Source organism: Amphiprion ocellaris, chromosome 11 (genome assembly GCF_022539595.1).
Source record: "Amphiprion ocellaris isolate individual 3 ecotype Okinawa chromosome 11, ASM2253959v1, whole genome shotgun sequence".
NCBI lineage: Eukaryota > Metazoa > Chordata > Actinopteri > Pomacentridae > Amphiprion > Amphiprion ocellaris.
Window position 1 is genome coordinate 11426518 of NC_072776.1, and position 21565 is coordinate 11448082.

At 39.4% G+C, this 21565-nt stretch overlaps 2 protein-coding genes across 2 annotated transcripts; one reads left to right on the forward strand and one right to left on the reverse strand.

Moving 5' to 3' along the window:
- Positions 1–1772: 1772 nt before the first annotated feature.
- Positions 1773–10822, reverse strand: tmem41aa (transmembrane protein 41aa). The gene is made up of 5 exons (XM_023298928.3): positions 10557–10822; positions 9297–9447; positions 8627–8788; positions 7254–7392; positions 1773–3330 (listed from the first exon to the last, which is right to left on the reverse strand). Exons 1-5 carry the CDS (start codon positions 10727–10729, stop codon positions 3110–3112), a joined length of 846 nt encoding a protein of 281 aa, XP_023154696.2. The 5' UTR covers positions 10730–10822; the 3' UTR covers positions 1773–3109.
- Positions 10823–11092: 270 nt separating this feature from the next.
- Positions 11093–21529, forward strand: ehhadh (enoyl-CoA, hydratase/3-hydroxyacyl CoA dehydrogenase). The gene is made up of 7 exons (XM_023298929.3): positions 11093–11293; positions 12966–13069; positions 14175–14344; positions 14705–14816; positions 15464–15568; positions 18256–18597; positions 19000–21529. The coding sequence occupies exons 1-7, from the start codon at positions 11220–11222 to the stop codon at positions 20238–20240; spliced, it is 2148 nt and encodes a 715-aa protein (XP_023154697.2). The 5' UTR covers positions 11093–11219; the 3' UTR covers positions 20241–21529.
- Positions 21530–21565: the final 36 nt, after the last annotated feature.

Here is a 21565-nt window from a genome sequence, read left to right on the forward strand (position 1 = left end):
GTGGGAGAAGTTTAGAGCGTCACAGCTTCCCTCAAACTGACCTCTAAATGGTTTTCTCATCAATCTACCGATTAAGATTTTTTTTTTTTTGTTGTGCTGTACATTTCAGAATTACCTCTCTGAATCCAAGGCTGACTTTAGTTACTAAAAATCAATGTAGGGCAAAGGAATTAAATAAATGAATGATATAGTGAAAGTTAGCGTTTGTCTTTGGAGTTCTTTTAACTGTTGAGAGCTGATTTTTACTTTTCGGAGGGCAGACTGTTGTCATCAGATGAGGTGGATCATCATTTTTGTCCAAGTGAACACAGACTAGCAGTGCTAAAATAAAACATAAAGGTCTATCAAACTCACACAATGCCTGAGGCGGTTTCAGCACGCCTCTCCACAGCCGGTACAGTACCTCATACGATGACGATAGCTCAACAGACCTGATTCAATTACCCTGACCTTACCCATACGAATGCAGTACGGTGCTTCTAGTCAAATGCATGACTCCTGTGGTGGTCTGCTTCACTTTAGTAGGGCATGTCTTGGAAAAAACGGCTTTTCACAGTAGCACTGGAAACCGTAGTGTCACTTAATGGTTTGTCTGACTGTCAGGAGCAGTTTTTTTTTTTTTGTTTTTTTTTTTTTTAGAGGAGTTTTGAAGTTGAGGCTCTTTTCTTGCATTGCAGAGGACTCTTCAGACCTCCGTCTCTCTTGTATTTTTGGCTCTTTCTAAGCACAGGTTTCCCTCTAGCCGGTTTGGTTTCACTGTGGTGCTTTTAGAAGTGCATCCGGGTTGTTGAGACATCTGAGCGCCAACCGCGGTCTGAGGCGAAACCTGTAAACATGATAGTAACCTTTTCTTTCACTTCCAGGGGATTAGTGTTTCTAGGTTTTGTGGGGTGTTGCTAAGCATTAATTTTCAGTACCAGAAAACCACAAATACACACATCACTGAGGGTGTACAGTGTTGTTAGTCATATCACACAGTGGTTGAATAGCTTAGGCTTTATTTTGTTTTCTGTTGACTGGGTTTTCTCGTCATTTACACTGATTAAATAATGTAGTCTGGAGCATAGTTGGGATTCTTTAATATTCATTCCTGTTAGATCACTACCAGTAATACTAGCTGTTAAATTGTGGTTGAAAATATCCTAGCGAGGATTTTGAACAGATTTGGGAATTGGAATGGAGAAAAATGCAAAGTAGTTATGCCTGTTTGACAAAGCAGAAGGGTGGACAGAGTAACCAAGTCTGAAGATAAAGCTGATTAAACTTGTTCTGCCTTTGTGACTGAACAAACCAGAAGGCATTCAACACCATCCAGCAAGTATGGACACGGTGAAGGATTTAGTCTGGTCAGGTGTAAGCAGAACCACAGCAGTGTTTTTTTTGTCCTATCTTGTTGTTAAATGAGAAAATGCAAAGCACTGCATGAGACTGATTCAGGCGATCCAGTATGTACTACACTTCATATAGCACTAGACTTTTGAATAGTGGTTTTACATGGATCCATTTCTTAACTGCGTTTCACCATTTGGGAGATTCCTTTTGTTTCCTCAGTAGGTCACAACCCTCAAGTCCGACAATTCCCACAGGCCAAAAGGTCCCAAACACCTCAAGGTAATTGGTGACTGTGAGCTGGACAGACATATGATCCATTTTTAATATATCTCATGGATCCATGCCTTTCTGGTGACAGCCATGCTGTTGTTTTGAGTTGTGAGTGAACTGTATTGCTGAGCAACCTGGATCTGAGCAATAAAGATTATTTGAAAGAAAAATGCTTTTCACACGTTTTATTATTTCAAAGTTTTTACACCTCTGAAAAAAAAGGTGCTGCATCATTTACAACTTGACATACTACCTAATGTCACAGCAAAACTGAGTTACGGTCATAAAGTGGAAATTAAGTGGTCACTGTTACAGATTACAACAGCTCATTGATAAGAGTGAGACTAGAGAAGCCACATAGAAATGTGTTGCTCTCAGATTTGTGATCATGTTTGACTAATAAATAAAGACACATCCCTTTTGTTTGCTGGAATTTCTACTTCATGACCGTTTTTGTGCGCTGTTACTGCTCCAGCTTGTGACTGCAGACAAGATTATCATCTGTTGCTTTATGTAATCTGTGTTACATTTAGAAGAATTTACCTCTCCAATGAGACAAAATTTCGAAAAAAATTAAAATTTTACTTCTCACCCCACACAAACAAAGAGTTCTGAAATAACACTTTATGCAGTGCAGATATTTGAGGATCGGGATACTGTTAAATAAAAAATGGACCATAAAAACAGGCAGGTTTGCAGCGATATTAAAGCTTCACATTGCCTGAATTAACTACACATTCACCTTCAAAAAGGAATAATCTGGAATATATCGGTATGATAAAAGTCTTGTTACTCAAAATGACACTGGAGCGTAGAACTGATTTTCCAAGAAGCTAAATCTAGTCTCTAAATTGTATTGTACAAATTTTGTGTCAGTTCAGAATTGAAAAATAGTAAATACTGCCCTATGTACTTCATTACATTTTATACTGAAATTGCAAAATGTGATTGTCCAACAAAGGTTTTAAAAAATTTCTGCAAACAATCATAAATTCAGTTACAAATACACAAACTCAACAAAACAATCATCTGAACCATTAAGTCTCTACAAACATGGGCATACCTTTAACATTTACACTATTTTTTTCCACATGTCCTTGTTGGAGGTAGAAGTTTGAGTCAAAGAACTGCTTGACAGGCACTTTGAGCATTGGCTGGATGTCTACATATAACGTGCGCTATGTTCCCTAAAAAAACATCCCTCTCTCCATATGATTACTTTACATTCATGTATTTACATAAACTATGTAAGCTGCACTCACATGTTGCACTGAAACATTTGGTAGCACAAAATACTCTTGAAGTCCAACTGTCAGTTTCAATTTTTTTTTAAAAGAGACAATCCCTTCCCATCTCCAGGTGATTTCGGAAAAGTAAAACACTCCAGAAAAATTAACCTTTCCACATAAATATTCCCAAAGTTTTTCTGAAAAGTCACCACTTTAAATACATTCGCTCTTGAGTGCTGAAGGCATCACACCGCCGATGAACAAACTTCCGTAGCAAATCACTGGACTTTCTTATCTGCGATGAGTCCGTTCTGCGCTTGGACGTCCAGTTTGAGACGCTTCTGACTGAAGCGGCGGATGAGGGCGCCGGGCATCAGCGCCATGCAGGCGATGGCCAGCAGCTGCAGGAGTCGTTCCCAGGAGAACAAGTCGTCCAGCGACGACACCTCAGACAACATGACACCCGTCTGGACGCAGATGAAGTTGTATGGCAGGAGGCCTGAGAAAGCAGACGATAGATTGAAACGCTAATTGTAAAGATATGATGTGAAACCTAATTCTTTTCCGTGGGGACAAGGAGTAAAATGCAATCGTATGCAATAAATGGAAGACAAATGTTCTCCTGGGAGATCCTTTTGTCTGACACAAGGTCTAGTAGGTGCAATCTAATCACACATGCAGAAGAAAACATGTTATGTTCGGTGTTATAGTTGTTCTTGGTGTGGTTTTGCCGATAATTGTGAGGCATAAGTCACTGCTACAAATAGGGCTTTAATTTAGCTATGAGAGGTCTGGCATGAGTTTGGATTCTGAGGTAAAAAGTCACAGATGACGAAGGGCTAAAGAATCCAAATAATGTCAACAGTGCCAAGATTATAAATATTTCACTGTAACATATTTATACCACATTTCACCCTTTGATAGTACCTGTGCTTCTATTCTCCACAATAAATGAGTTTACATTCTTTCATTTAATTTGTAAAATGTAGCAAGAGTATAATATAATATCGAACAACTGTGGGTAGATCCACTACTTGTCTCACTACTGAATATCAGACTCCTTCATGTAAATGCATATTTACATTCAAGGTCTGAAGAAGGTTTGAAGTAGAGACGGCTTTGCCAGATGTCTGTTAACGTAAAGGAGAAGATTAATGTGCCTTTTTTCCATCTTGCTTCACTATAAGCAATGTATATCAACATGTATAAGAAAAAAGATACAAATCACAGCAGCTGTCTTAGTGTATTTTTTAAAGAGGTGCACTAAACGGCCTTCCCTGCAAAGCTACACAGAAACTTCGACTATAAACCCCAAGAATTATAATTAAGGGTGCAACGATCAGGATTTTTGGGGCCAATCACCAATCACTGAAAGCAGTATAGGCAGATGCTGATCACACATTCTGTTTAAAGGCTTCTTTTAAAAATGTATTAGTGTGGCATTTACAGTATTATGAATTTGGAACTCTTTATTTACTGGCAGGCAACCTCTTAGAGCAGGGGTAGCCAACACGGTGCCCACGGGCACCTAGTTGCCCGCAGAGACCATGTGAGTTGCCCCCAACACGTTCTAAAAATAACACTAGTCACCATGAGATTCCTTGTAAAAAATTATAGTTGCTGTTCTTTTTAAATCAAAAATACTTACATTAATGCAGATTTTAAATTACAATATTTATTTTATTTATATATATATATATATATATATATATATATATATATATTTTTTTTTTTTTTTTTTTTCTTTCTTTTTTAAATAAAATGTCTTCGGTGTAAATGAACTTTGACCTTGTCCGCGTCAGAGTTCACTGCGCATGTCAAACCACTACGTCACGCTGCTGAAGTCCGGGCGCAGATACTTTGGGAAGCTAGATGTGGTTTTTACCCCCAAAACATGACAGAGAAGGGAAAGAGAAAACACTATTTTCACGATGACTGGGAGGAAGACTTCGTTTTCACGACAGTGAAAGATAAACGTATGTGTCCTATTTGCGGGGCGACTATTGCGTCGGCAAAGCGGCACAATGTGGAGAGACGCTACTTTACCCGCTACATAGCTTCCATGCTAACTAGCCACCTGGTAGCGCACATAGACTGTATGTGCACTACGGACAGGAAAAGCCCGGAACTTAAAGGCAGCTTTGACATCTACTAGGCGAGGAAAAGTTTCTTCGTGGAGAAAAATGTACCATTAGAAAAGCTTGTTTCAGTGACGACAGATGGGGCTCCTCCATGACGGGTCGCCATGCAGGCTTCATTGTACGATGCAGAGGTGAGCCAGAAATTGAAGGTGCTGCTGGAGGAGCTGTCAGCTAAACATGATGATCTGTTACTACACACAGAAACCCCATGGATCAGCAGGGGAACAGTTTTGCAGCGTTTTTTGTCACTGTTGGCCAAAATCAAAGAGTTCATGCAATCCAAAGGGGAAGACACCTCGCTGCTTGAGGACACTGAGTGGATTCTTGCCCTGGCATTTTTAACGGACATCACTGGGAAACTGAACCATCTGAACTGTGAGCTGCAAGGTAAAGGTAAGACATGATAAGCTCTGCAATGCCAGGCTTCCCACTAACACACATTTACAGACAAAGAAAGAGGTAACATGTTGTCATTCAAAACACCGTGCCATTACACAAAAATGTGAAAAATAATTTGTTGAAAACACGTAATGATTTGTTGTTATGATCTGTTAAAAATGTTGCATTGCTGGTGAAAAATGCTGGTGATTAGTACTAATGTGATAGGATCCATTTCAAAATGTTAGAGTTGATTTTCTTTTCTTCCATAACTGATAATTTGTACAGATATGGGACAGAGTTCATAAATTGTTCAAAAAATGTTACAAAGGTAGTGGTTTGCACAAATGAAGCATGATTTGATGACAGTTAATGATTTCCTAAAAATGTTAGAAGTGATAATTTGCACAGAAATGTAACTGGTGTGATTTTGAATAAAATGCTGCAAATATGCTGATTCATACAAAACTGCCAAGAAAGATATTTACCAAAGTTTCAGAGATGGGATACCTCTGACTTTTAAATATTGGAACAGATTTCCATATATGTGTGTGTTTCCTACCGTCATTGTTGTGGAAATCATTGTTATTAATTATTGTAAGGAATAATTAACATAAATGTGATCAGTCTCTTTACATATTATTTTCATTATTATTATTATTGTTTAAAGATGATGGTGCAAGTTTGCTATTGAGGAAATTTGTATCAAACAAGGTGCCCTTCGTACCACTCAGTACCCTTGAAGTTGCTCTCAGGTTCAAAAAGGTTGATGACCCCTGTCTTAGAGATATAACTTAAACCACAGAAGCCCCCACTCGGTTACTGGGAACCTTCTAGCTTAACGAATAAAGCTTTCCTAAGAATTAAAAATAAGTACAGAAAAAAATAAAAACACAATGAAAGCTAGATGTGCACACCACACCAAATCAGAACAATAAATCACACTGAAGCAACAAAAATCTATTCCGACAGATGTAACAAAATACAGGTCTTTTGTCCCTTTACTCCAATTTTAGAGAATAAAAACTGCAAAACAAGCTACAGACAAAAATTGGTTAAAGTCAGGCAGCCCTAAACTTTTCTCTGCATTGATAAGATAATGACCATGGGGATATACAGTACACAGCATAAAACAAGAAACCAAAAAATAAACTTAACCCCTATATCTATATCTATTTATATCTGTAAGGCAACAGCCAGGACATTGTCTCACTCAGCCTTCAATTTGTGTCTGTATTTATAAGAGATAACAGAGGACCGCCAATAAAGTTCAAGAAAAAAGGAACAAAAAAGTCAGACAGCTGAATGAGTGTTTATTGTTAAACAGTGCTGCTCTCTCTGCTTTAGTGTTAGTTACCTTTGAAAACACATCATATTCCTTTACGTGACAAACCTTCAAATGTGTGATGAGTTTGGGGTGTTGAAATGTTTTGGTTGCTTTCTTCAACAAGGCATTTCCTTGGAAAATACCTTGCAAATTGCAAATTTATCTGTTTCAAACACCGGGAAGAAGAGCCAAATTGGTGAAGCCAATAAATCTATTTTAGATGCATGCAGAGAAACTGCCTCGCTGATTGAATTTCATCAAGATCAAACAAGCTATTTACAATAAATATTGGTCAATAGCAGTCTGTGGAAGATGGATCTTTATATAGCACCTTTTAACCGACACATGAAACGTTCAGTGGAACAAGAAATAGTAACATAATCATTGTATTTATATGATTAATTCAAAATTGAAGTCGATTTTCATTTGCATAGTCGGATAAACAACCTGCAGTGTTGTTTTGATTTTCAAGTGTGGCCCTCCTGAGTACAAAAGGTACAATTTAATGAATGTAGAGAGTCTGGAAGTACATAATTTACCGACAAATCATCGATTAAACAATCAGTGTGTGCTTACCGATGAAGACTGAGCAGAAGAAGAAGGTGATGGGGATGTTGACAATCGGGGCGGACATATTCAGAAACCAGTTGGGGGTCATTGGAAAGAATCTCAGAAAGAGCAGAAAGAAGAACAAACAGTCCTGGTTCTCCTCCACCTGAAAGAGAAAGAGCTGAACTGTAAGTAGGTAGACAGAACATGAAATTAATTTTTTTGTGAGTTCTCTTGTTTTTGGCAGTAGTTGTCACATCATCAAAACAGTCAGTAATGTGCTTTGCAGCTCATCAACAGGGAAATGACAAGAATCATCTTTTGACCGTCTTACAAATGGCAAAGAATGATGCTCTGAAATAGTATTTTGGCGATTAAAACTTCAAAACCATATCTGCTGTGACTTTTATTACAACCTTGCACATTTGTAGAGCACCTGCAAAAAATGAAGATGCGCCTGTTGAAATACGAAATTGTTAGACTTAACTGTTATTATTGCACAATTTCACAGGTCGCTTGTCCAAAGGTAAATACAAATACAGTATGGGGATAGTGAACTGGCAGATGCACAGGCTGGATTACCATAAATGGCTTAACAGGGCTGAAGTTCGTATGTAGAAGCAACATTTTACAATAAACATATATTTTTTCTGTTTTTCACAGCATTGTTTTTGATTGGCTTGCATGGTAGGAGGAAGAAGTCAGTGCTGTCAGTCACTACTAATCATCATTTAGTGAATTATCTGAGACAAATGATCTACCGAACAGGTATTTGAAATGGTAGCACCTTGATGCAATCCATGGCTTACGAATACATTAACTGCTAGATCTGCTGACACGGGCTGAAGGATGCAGTGCTAAAGACAACAAAATAAATGGTTAACATTACACTGCCTATTACATGCTTGACATTAGAGTTGAGATTGAAGCATCTGTAATTTGAGAATTTGTTGTATGCAATTATACCCGTCTGCCTGTGAGCGCGTCATCAAAAAAGGGCTAGGATGAAGCATGAGGGTTTTACTTCTATAACAACAATCTCATAATATCCTGACAGCACATCACCACTCAAACTGCTGTTGTATGATAGTATAGGATCAACCTTAAATGTCATAATTTCTCTCTGACATGTCATAGGGAATACAGCTCGAGACACACACATATGGCCAGAACAAGCTTCTCCTCCATTTCTTGGATGCTGTAGTGACAAGTAGAACTCATGTGATTGGTTGCCTGATAATGCGTGACAGTAAAGATACATGGTTTTGTGAGATTTTTAACAACAACCACACAGAGAGGCTGCACAAAACACAATATGGACACTCAGCAAAGTATGTTACTGCGAGAAGAGGTGAATGTTGACAGTTACGACCTTTGTTTCCATGGTGGCACAGTCGTACCTTTCTCTGTAGCATGGAGACTTTATCGGGGAAGAGGTTCACAATATAGCGCTTTCCAAAGGCTTGGGACAGGAGGTAGCACATGGTAGAGCCCACAGTTGTGAGCACACAGGCAAGCAGCAGTCCTTCATATGGTCCAAATATAGCTCCAGCAAGAATATTCTGCACAATGACAAGCGGAAACCGAAGGCCTGTGTTACCAGACATCATCACTATGCGTGTTAAGATCAGCTCTGCCACTCACATCTACGGTTTCTCTATGTTTGATAAGAGAGAAATGCTTTGTGATCCAACAGCACTGCAAATGAGGAAAGAAACAGTGAGCAGTTAAGAGTTCAGCAAGTCTGACAACCCACTGTCATTTGTATTGTGTGAATATTTTTATTCTCTGCATCACATGCAGGTCGAGGGCCTTTTAGTTTCTCTTGATCTTCCATGGAAGTCTGATTTCTTTTACACCTACCAGGCCTGACACTTCCTTGACAAATTTCAATCCACGTGTCATATTTTCTCAAACATATTTAAACATGCATAAATGCAATGAGTAATTCTTATCCAGAGCTATCAAGTGAATTACTTTACTCATGTTTTTTGACATCTAACAAACAAATGCCTGCCTTGTTGTCATTCAGCCTGATTACAGAGAGAATTCTTACTATTTTTGCCTTACCAGGAATGAGGATCCAGGAATAGCAAAGGACTGCTTGTAGAGATATGCACTACAGAAGAGAAGCAGGACATATCCAGTGTGCTCTGTCTTGTAAAACTGCAAGAGCTCAGCGAGTTCCCGCAGCTCCTCCAAGTCTGAAGGGAACTTCAAGCTGTGAGAACATCCAGACTAGAGTTAGTCGCATCACTGACATAGAAGATCTTACTGTGATCGAACATATTTAAATATTGACACAGTACAATCGACAATACAACAATACAGATTTGTTTATAAAACAGTATTTTGAACTAGTAAATTAAAGGTTGATGATATTTTGGGTTATAATGTATTTCTACAAGAAACCTCCCAAGCCAGTCCTCTGGATTGGTATCTGGGATGATTTGGGTATACTTTAAGGGATCAGTATGAGCTGGAATAAATCGGATCAAGTGCAGATGCTTTTTTTTTTTTTTTTTTATTCAGTTGTTATGTATATATTGTGTTTTGTCCAGTGTTGCCAAACTGCTTTCCTTTATGACTGCCACCCTTGATATTTGATGTAAACAGACATGAAACTGAATTTGTGATGCATTTTTATCAGGTTTGCTTTAAATTTACATGAGTTAAAACAACAACACAGTAATAACTAACAGAATATACACATTACCCCAGGATTCCTGTGAAAATGTAAGTTGATACTTGAGGACATGGCACAGAAATAATTATCTTTACAGTAGTTCTCTGCTGTATATAACAATAGCTTCTGCTGATATCATTAATTTAATTGATGCAACTTAGATCTACAGGAGCACACAAAGGGGGGAAAGGACTGATTGATGAAAAATGATTAACTTTAATCCGTTTAAGTTTTTCCAAAAACAATCAAAACACGAATCACGTGACTTTTCCATTTTGACCTGATGATCTTCGCAGCTACTGTAGCAACTGAAACTCCACAAACAGGACTGATCAGCTGCCTGCAGCTCAATCCACTGTCAAAACAAATTCACTTTTACTTTATAGGTGTCTTCACTGACACACTGAGACACTTTAGAAACCACATGTCTGTCCACAGTAGGCAAGAGACGATATTTAAAACTGGAATTCTGACTTTCCAAACCAACCTAGATTTATAAAGCTGGTTTCTGTCCATAGTATGGGGCGCTAACATTAGCTACTAGTGTTGTGCAGTTTGAATATGCTTGAAATATTAAGCAGAAACGTTCATATTTAACTCAGACATCTTTTATCTACCCATGCTAACAGCTAACAGCTGATCACCTGCTGGGTTCCTCTGAGGTGTCAGTCTGCTCGGACTCTGTCTTGTCCACATGTTCAGTCTCGGCACTTCGAGGAGGGCGTCTCCGTGGACCCGCAGGGAGGTACAGGGACAGCGAATACAGATACAGGCTGGCTGCGGTGACAACAACGACTAAACCGACGAGGGAGCGCATCTTCCTCCTTTTGTTGGCCAGAACAACGCTTCACCTACTCCGGCTTGTTGTCAGTGAGAACAGCGGCGAGAAGCAGCGGACCAACCGCCGCAGTGACGTCACATCCCCGTGTCAACAAACCTGCGTCAAATATTTAGTTTTTTATATTTCTATACTTGAGTGGAAATGTAGCACATTAATGCCCCGTAATTACACATTACATTATGATTTTTTTTTTACTACATATTAATAAAACAAAGGAGAAAAATAAATTGAAGATGCTGTTGACCTCCAGTCCAGTAGGGGGTGTTACTGCGAGTGTAACCGACTTTTGAAAGCAGGACTTTATGGACCAAAAAGAAGACCAGTGTCTCCATAAAGCACTGTAGTTCAATTGCAACGTGTAAGGGAGGAGTGTGATAAAGGGGTTGAAGTCCTGCTGGCAGGAGTTTCTGAGTTCAGACTGCACACAGACAAGAAGTGCGTCAGATCCAAGTCTTAGTTCGCCACCATGGCTCAATACACTCGTATTTCGGGGTCTGTCGGCTTGATAACTCTCAAAAACCCGCCTGTTAATGCACTCAGGTAAGCAAAAGTCAACACCAAGACTGCAGAACTTCATTACAACAAGCTAGTTTCCTCCAGAATGATTATTTCGTCCAAATTATTCTCGTGAGGCGAGTCTTTTGTAGACGCTTTAGCTATAGATGCACTAGCTAACCCAAACGTGCACAAGAAAAAGTAAACAAGTGAGATAGTTTTGTGCACAGCAACTTGAGTAACTTGACAAGAGACAATGTTTGACCAGAGGGTGGCGTTAGAGGAAAATATTTTACTGGTAATAAGTACATTTACTGAAGTACTGTATCCAAGTATAATTTTGAGGCGTTTGTACTATTTCATGCTAGTTTATACTTCTTAGTATGCATGTTTTCTGGACAGAAATATCTTCACTGACAGCTGTAGTTGTTACATTTCAAATTTTTGACATGCAGAATCTGATACATTGTTACCGATTAACTGGTATTAAACTCAATATAAAAAAATGATTTTAAACCGACTTAAATGTTGCCTCTCACATAAAGATGCAATAGTAATAACGATAAAGTACAAGATATTATGACAGACTGTAGCCATTCTGCTGCATAATTAAGTTTTTATTACTTAAAAGTACATTTTGCTGTAAATATATTTGTAGTTTTAGTAACATTTTCAGTGCAGGGCTTCACTCATAGTGCTATAGTGTTGCTACCGCTGAAATCTTTTACCAGCGTTGACCTAAATTGAACTCGTCAACTCTACATCAACATAATGCTTAACACTAATCATTTACTAATGGCTGTTTAGCAATGACCAGTGATATTTTTTTATTATTTCAGCAACACTCTGTCCACACTCACAATTAAAAACCACCCAATGCAAACACATACAACAGTGTGATCTGCTGGTCACTGGCAGATGTATTCTGTTTGCTCTCTATTTCGGCTAGTACTGGGTCGGCTTACCTTCACAGACTCATTCTCTGTGTTGGTAAGCCCACTGTATGCCTTAATATCAGTAAACACCCCATAACAGCAAACTTCAAAGGACTAAAAGTGAAATTTCTGCAACAATATCTAATGTATGTCATGGTCTTAATCATGCATATCTTTTGAAGTGAACACATTTCATATTGCACTTTATCATGGCTGTTCACTTTAAGTGACTTTATTAAAAATTACTTGTGACATTAAAGAGTGGAATTATAAAAACCAAGCAGATGGCAGTTATTCATTTGTAAATTTGCAACAAAATGCGGTAACATTGAGTGTAATTCAGATTGTAGACCGTTAGCAGTATCGTATCTCTGACTTTTATTGCTAAATATTAATTCTAAATTTTGGAAGGGCTGTTGTAGAAAGGTTTATTGTCCTGTTTAAAATTGGGCTTAACAATTTGGGTAAAATATCTAATTGTTATATTTACTGACATATTTCAATTGCTTTGTGATATACTTCAGTTCAATATTTACTGTGTCTCAGATTTAAAACGTGATAGCACACAATATGAGATGAAATCAAAAGCATGACTGTCACATACGGAAGATAGAAGTTTTAACCCTACGTCAGATATGCTGCATAAGGTTTATCCATAATTGCAGCCTTTACAGTTTGCCAGTTGCATTGAGTATGATTTCAGTTCAAAACTGATTCATTGTTCAGCCCTGGTGTAAACGATAACAAAGAGCAAGTAAAAAAAGTTCTCTTCTTTTATACAGTGCGGTGGTGAGACAAGGCATCGTTGACTCGGTGGAGAGAGCACTCGGTGAACCAGAAGTGAAGTGTTTGGTCATCTGTGGCCAGAGTGGAAAATTCTGTGGAGGTATGGAGCCCCTTTTTTAATTCTTGTAACATCACAATGGTGACACAACTTCACATCTATCATTTCATAGTTGGTTTCAAGTAGAAACTGGTGTCAGCATCCCATTAGCAATAAGATATCAGCATATATCTTTTAAAAAAAAAAAAAAAGGCTTAACTATGTTGCATCCTGATTTTTTGATCCCATGATGTTCCATTGGTTTCTTTCCTTCAGTGATTTTCATAGTGTACAATGAATGAGCCTTCAGCGAGGGAACAGGGGCAAGTGAAGCACCGCTCAAATAGACTTCACGACCAAGATCAGAAATGAGTGGTCTTCCACTTAAAAATCTAATTTCTTCTGTCAAAGGCAAAGCTCAAAAGTAGCTTAACAAGCTTTCCGAAATGAATCTTTCCTTAATTAAAGCTACAAAAAATGAGTCAAAGCCTTTTCTTGTGTGTGTTTCCACATTATGATCTGATTTGTGAGATACTTTTATTGCAGGAAGAAAAACAAATAGAATTGCTCCAGTCACAGCATTCACGTGTGCAGAGGGAAAAATGTGTTGACGAAATCAAAAGTAAATTATGGCAACATTGAACTTGTTAAACAACAAGGGCACTGGTAATTTTTTAAATTGCACTTGTTAAAGAACAAGTATGATAAACATAGTTAATTATTAATAAACATGTACTGCAGAAGAATATTTTAATCCAAGTCCACAGAAGACCTGCAGCTAAAAAATATTTTCATCATCAATTAACTTGCTGATCATTTTCTCAATAAATTGATTATTTTTGGTCTATAAATGTAAAAAAAAAAAAAAAAAACCAACTGAGAGAAATGTCTTACTTTGTCGAACAGTTGAAAACCAAATCCTAATTGTCACATAAAATATAGAGAAGTGGAAAATAGTCACACTTAAAACAATAAAATTGACTAAAACCATTCATTTATTGATCAAAATAGTTGGCAGTTAGAGTAGATTTTAAATCATCTCCCCTTAGAGAAGACTCCTAAATGCAAGTTTTTTTTGTAGAACCATAATCACTTCGTACTATGGTGTGTCATTTCTGTCTTTTTGTAACTTTTCTGATCATATCGCAAATTTCAATTCTTGTAACAGGAGCGGACATCAGGGAGTTTGGGAAAAAGATGACTGGTCCTCCACTGATACCGGTGTTCCATGCCATCGAGGCTGCAGCCAAGCCGGTGGTGGCAGCCATAGAGGGGATTGCTTTAGGTGGAGGTCTTGAGTTAGCGCTTGGCTGTCATTATCGAATCGCACACTCTAAAGTTAGTTCATGATTCAGATCCCGATGTCACTTTCAATCTGTCTCTCTAATGTCGCCGTTGAGATTCCTTTGTAAATAGTGTTTTCCAGGTGATTAGAAATAGAACAGGTTTGTCTATGTTAGTCAGGAAGAGGAAAATTAAACTTTATTATGATCTGTTTTTTCCTCCAAAATTTTTCTGAAAGTAACAAGACATATTTACTGTTCTATTAACTCATCTAATGTAAAAAAAAAAAAAAAAAAAGCAGCATGTAGGATTTCCATTACATAGAGGATACTGCTTCTGTGAATGTCATTGTGTCAAACCCACGCGGTTAAGTTTTATCTGTACATCCAATTTTGTGTCTTTATGTTGTTCCAGGCCAAACTGGGGCTTCCAGAGGTGACTCTGGGTCTGCTGCCAGCTGCAGCGGGAAGCCAGCGTCTGCCAAGACTCATTGGTGTCCCCGCTGCCTTAGACCTCATCACCACGGGTAGGAAACATACCGCTGGTTAACTTTGTCTGACTTATGCTGTGTTTATTTCTACAAGTTTTAAAGGCTAAACTAACTGTAGGAAAGCATCATTAAATATAAAGAAGACACCAAACATCTTCTGTTTCTTAAAGGCTTGTTTATGCTCACATTTTAGTACAGAACATATAAATGTCCTTGCATGTTATAGTTATGAAAATAAATTATTCATTCTGTCTTGGCAAAGCAGTTGTTTGTACACAATCCCCCCACACAGGAAGGGAGCTGCTGTTATGGTAGACAATTAACTGTGTTGACCAGCAGGGGTCAGCATGTGTTAAATTTTACCATCAACGTGTCCAGGGTTGTCTGTTGTGGGATTAACTGCTGTCAGCAGATTATTAGAAATATTCTCAACAAATATTTATTTACACAGTTTGGGACTCTTCATATTTTTGTTGTAACATTGTTGCATTTTGTTTATTCTCTTTTTTTTTTGTTTTTTTGGGGGCATTTTGCCTCTATCTGTTGAAGACAAATCAATGTATATTATAGCTATATGAGGCCAACCAAGAAGGCCACCTGTACTGATAATATTCATTATCTAGTAATTTAAAATGCCACATTTCATTCATATGAAGACTGAATGACTTTCACGTCTCCCACAGGTCGTCACGTGACTGCTGCTGAGGCACTGCAACTTGGAATCGTGGATCAGGTTACTGATCACAATACTGTGGATGCAGCTGTGAAGTTTGCCTTGAGTGTTGCAGGTGAGATACATGAAAAAGAAAAGGAGCTGAAGGTTCTCACTGGTATAAAAACGCTCAGTGAAAGGAAGCGGAATTCCTCCTGGAGCGGTTATTTTAGGCGAGTCCGACATCAAGACGTGCCGACATGTAGGTTGTGGAAGTCGAAGCAGAAAACACAGCAGCCAGATCCTCCACCATAGCAGCCATAAATGTTTCATGGCTCTGTCAGATGTGCTCTGATGTCTTCACTGCTTTTGCTGTATTATTCAGAAGGGCGAAAAGGGACAAACTTTCCTAGAATATTAATAATGGGCCCTTACCAGTCATTTAGGAGGATGAGGATTGCCCCGTGCACGTGAATCACACTCATTTACTCACAGACTGTATTGCTAAAGTGTCCCTGCAGTTTAGAAGGGATCATTTCTTACTCTGTGTAAAGAATAACCCATAGAAAATTACTATAGTAATAATACTAACAGACAGCACTAGTCTTGAAGATTAATTTATATTACAACTTTAGCTTTTTTTGACAACATACTGCCATTTAGGTTTTTTAATCTTCATTTTGGGAGGCTAGGCTAGCTCTTTACACCTCTTTCCAGTCTTTATTCTAAGCTAAGCTAACCAGCTCCTGCCTGTAGCCACATATTTAATATACAGACATGAGAGTGGCATCAATCTTCTCATCAAATGCAAAGTTTGAAAGCAAAGAAGCACATTTATGAAAATGTGCTGCTCCTTTTATTCATTTGATCATTCATGACTGTTATATCCCCTCTAGTATTGTGGACTAATACACACACCGCCCACTCTGCTGTGTGGTTTTGTGTGTTAGAATACATGAGGGAAGGTGTATTTTGTTCTGTCTTGCCTCAGTAGAGCCCTGGTTGTACAAGAGGTTTTGATTCCCCCGCATGAAACGAACATGAGACGATGTTCTTATGTCTGTTCTGCGAGTTACATTTTTTCAGAGATGTCATCTTCTGCTGTTTGATGCTAGATTTCTTGGCAATGACAGCTCATTTCTAATGTATTTAAGTTAGCGGGATACGTGTTACTGCTTAATATTGTGCCTTTAGCAAATGATCTGGCTATATCTGTTCAAAATGTCAACAGTTAAGTCTCTAGAATGACATGTAAAAGATTTTACAATCAGAAAATGATTGCAGTCTTATGCTTTTTACAAATGCTTTTTTTCCACACTATACTGCCAAGATGACTTTGAGTGGGTGAGGAAGTGAGTGTTGTTAGTAAAGCTGAGGCTTAGTGAGTCAGACAGAGAAGCCAACAGCATACAAGATGGAAGATTTGAGGAGATAGGACAGGATCTGAGGAGATTGTGATGGATACTTCGGTGTTGGGTTGGTTAGATGAGCAGGGGTGTTAAACGGAGACAGGACATGTGTGTCTGAATTTACAAACCAAGTGTGAGTGTTCGACACTGAGATGCACAGCCGATGAGACACACATGAAGAATTTATTCTGTCACGTCCGCGGATGCTACACCACTGTTCACGTGGCACATGGGTACACATTTATGCAAAAAGCAGTTTGTCCACTTAAATTGATCCATGTGTGGCCTCATGTGCACACACACACTGATTCTGTAGCTAGTGGTGAGATTAACTTTTTTACCCCAGTAGTTGCAACATCTGCCCGTTACATCTGTCAGGACGGTGAGGATTCCCATTCGCTGCACAACAAATCCACAGCTCAGCCATTTACAGATTAACCGCTATAATAATACTCTCCTAAATTACATTGGAATCATGTCGTACTGCCACACAGCACCTCAGTGACATTTCACTGTAGAACAAATATGCATTAAACTGGCCCTAAATGACCTTCACTATTCATTCTTCATCCATGATATAGTGTATTAGACCAGTTGGTTGTTATTTGACTAAGTGGATGCTATTAATCAGATGTGGCTGCTGTCCCTTTAAGCTTTACCATGGTGACCCAGTTTCTGGCCCAGACCCACGGCTGAGAGTAATTCAGTGGAGCTGTGAAGGATTCTGACTACTGTCTCTTGTAATCATGTCAGAGGAGACAGGAATGGGAATTAAGATGCTTTTAACAAGGTTTTAGCAGAGTGGCCATCTTCTTTGCTTTCATTGTTCCCAGGCTTAAATCACAGCAGACAGGAAGTTGTGTGTTGTAAAGTTTCAGGATCTAATATTAAATCTTCTCATGTAGTTTCACCTGGAAAATTGCTTTGGTATTGTACCGTTGCTCAAAGGCCCAAGAATCACAAAAATTCAATTTCCCCCCTTTGCTCTCTGAGTTGGAAATTTACCAACTTCTTTTGCCCAGAACCAAATTGTTGCTTTTCATTTCATTTCAGATCAGTGTTATTCAAAGTGAAGTGTAACAGTGCACTAGCAGGGTCCTTCCGATGATCAGGAAATGGTCTGTCAAATCACTCTGCTAGTAGAAGCTACTGGGCTATCTAGTGATTGAGTGGATGAGTCTGTCTGGAAAAACCAATTATTCCCAGACTTGCTGAGTGCTGGTTGACAAATTCGAGAAAGTGGAAAAAAGTGGTACTACTGCTGGCAAATAAGAGGCACTTTCAGTTTGAGAAGGAGAATTATGCAAATGCGTGTGTACAAAAAATGTAATTCCAGAGTAAAATTTTTGCTTCACTTTAAACTATCAGCAAAACTCACAAAACTGATGTCACTTCTTGTGTGTTTGTTCTTCAGGACAGTCGTTGGATGCACGTCGTATTAGCACTTTTCCGTGCCCACGCCTCTCTAATTTGGATGCTGTGTTTGAGGCAGCGATGCAGAAGGTGCGTCAAGCTGCCCGTGGAGCCATAGCACCAATTGCATGTGTCCAGGCGGTTCGTGCAGCAGCCACCCTGCCCTACGCTCAGGGTTTGGAGCGGGAGAAAGAGCTGATGGCCACTCTCTTCACCTCAGGCCAAGCCCGTGCTCTCCAGTACAGTTTCTTTGCTCAGAGAGCAGTCGGCAGGTGGAGCATGCCCAGTGGAGCCCGGTGGGACACCAGCAAGCCCAAGCCTATACGTAAAGCAGCTGTCATTGGTAAGAGTTTTGGCCTTTTAAGTTCCATTTGTCCTGAGCTTTCAGTCAGCACACACAAGCTATCTGTGTGCCATCTCCAAATCCACGTTGCCTATGGAAACTAAGCCTCCATTGACAGTTCGGCTGAGTTTTAATGGATGAACTCCCTCTTCGCTGCAGGGAGGATTGGATGTATGACAATCTGGATATGTGAAACTCAGCAGCTTGTGCATTAAAATTGCAAGCTCTGGAAAAACTTTACGCTGCCAGACTAAAATTATATACAGTCTAACTCTGCACTGAAATGTTTTAATTATTTATATTAGAATATACTGTAATCTGTCAGAAATGTCAATGGTGTTTGTGTGACTGCTGATTCTGACATTACTTTTTTGTCATCGCCATGTGATTTTGTCCTCTCAGGTCTTGGTACCATGGGAAGAGGCATAACCGTGGGTCTCGCACAGGCAGGTTTGTCTGTGGTTGCCGTGGAGACCCAGGAGAAGCAGCTGATGGAGGCAAAGCAAGCAGTATCTGGTATGTTGGAGCGAGGGGCTAAGAAACGGGGGGTGAGTCCTCCTCTTGGTAACATCAGTTACAGCAGTAACATCAAAACTGTTGGAGATGTTGACCTGGTCATCGAAGCTGTGTTTGAGGACATGGCTCTGAAGAAGGAGGTCTTTCAGCAGCTGTCTGCCGTTTGTAGACCAGGTACATTCCTGTGCACAAATACGTCTGGATTGGACATAGACGACCTGGCCTCTCAAACCCCCAACCCAGAGCTGGTGGTTGGGATGCATTTTTTTGCTCCAGCCCATGTTATGAAGCTGCTGGAAGTGGTGTACGGACCACGATCATCTCCTCAAGCTGTGGCCACTGCCATGCAACTGGGGAAAGTAATAGGAAAAGTCAGTGTGGCAGTTGGAAACTGCCAAGGCTTTGTGGGGAACCGCATGCTGTCACCATACCTGAGTCAAGCTAATTTCCTGCTGGAAGAGGGAGCCACACCTGAGTTTGTAGATCAAGTGCTGGAGGAGTTTGGATTTGCAATGGGTGCATTCAGGATGTCCGACCTCTCTGGGCTCGATGTAGGCTGGAGAGTCAGGAAGGCAGCTGGGCTGGTGGTGCCAGGGCAGCCAGCTAGAATGAGGCAAGGGTGCAGGTACAGCCCCCTCGGAGACCTGCTGTGCGAGCAGGGACGGTTTGGTCAGAAAACAGGCAGTGGATGGTATCAGTATGACAAACCCGGCAGTCGGGTGGCAAAGCCTGACCCTTGGCTGCACAGCTTTCTGGAGGAGTACCGAACCCGTCATGGCTTGGTGGCTCGCCGCATCGATCACCAGGAGGTGCTGGAGCGCTGTCTGTATTCCCTAATCAATGAGGGCTTCCGCATCCTGGAGGAGGGAATAGCTGCAGGGCCTGAAGACATCGATGTCATCTACGTGTTAGGCTACAGCTGGCCCAGGCACCGTGGAGGCCCCATGTTCTACGCTGACATGGTGGGGCTGACCAGGGTCCTGGAGAGGCTGGAGTTCTACCACCAGGCTCACCCTGATGTGCCCAGCCTGCAGCCCTGCAACCTGCTCAGGAAGCTGGTGGCCAGTGGCAGCCCACCTATCCACAGGTGGAGGGAAGTCATCAAGAAAGTCCACAGCCAGCTTTAAACAACACGTCAGCTTTAAGCAACACATCAGCTTTAATACTTTAATACAGTTGTGTGATTTTATACTCTGATAAACATAATGGACAGTGGATTTATATTGCACTTTCTAATCTAATAATGACGATTGATTGTTTTAATATAGTGTTGTCATGGGTGATTTTGTAGGAGGCTCTACTGTGAACACTGAGTTACCAGTTTATTAGGAACACCTGTGCAATCAAATGTAGAAAACAAACCAAAACAATCAAAATATTCTCTTTGTGCACATGTTTGTATCAGAGAAGTTTATCCACTTAACTTTATTATCAAAATCAGGAAATCAGGAAATTGCTTTGTCACAGTTTCTCACTACACATTAAAAATAGAGGACATCTTAATAAAACCAGAGCCTAAAATATAATTATAATAATTATAAAAATGACACATTAAGTGAAGTGAAAATGTACAAAAGTTCGGACGTGCTGCACAAGGTGTAATCACCGTATGAACAAAGTGCACAAATGGACACGTGCAGATAGATTAACATTTATTTTAAGAGGAAATTACTCATCATGTGCAAATAAATGAAAAGTGTAACGTGAGTTGGTATTGAATTAACATTACTTTAACAGAGATGTGAATAAAGAGAGTAATTTTACAATAATTGAAATGTACTTTGGCATTAATGGCAGTTGACTGTAGAAGTCATAAAAATCACACAGCTACAGCAGAAAGTGCAGGAACTGAATTTGTGGATAGAAAGAGCTCCTGTGGTGAACAGCAGATTATGACTCTGTGCCTGAACATACTCCTCAGCTCTGATGGAGAAAAGTTTTAATGACATTCTCCTCTACACTCTACACACATTGTTTCTAATATTTTGTGTGAAGGTGTGGACAAATTACTAGAAATACTTCTCTGCCATCGTGTCAAAAGACATAAACACAACAGAATTGGGATTATTGTACTGCGATGAATGAAGTTGTACAAATATATCTATCAAAGTGGCAATTCGCTGTACAGTGAGATATAAGAAACACTAAAATGCAAAGCTGTGAATGTATTGCCTTCCTCTGTAATAAAAGATTTGCTATAATTACCTCCCTGAAGACTCTGTGCAGTTAAGCCTTGGGTTTCGATAATTCATCACATTTTAGTAAATCATGCAGAAAATAGTAACATTTGCATGCAAATAAGGGTATGTTTTCTGATTTTACTGCATCACTAGTAATCAGTTATGTATAATACATATTGGTACATTTACAGCATACACAATATGGTCTGATATCTTAATAAAGACATATTGTTAGAGTCATGTGTTGATTTTTATGTTTTTACTTGCTGTCC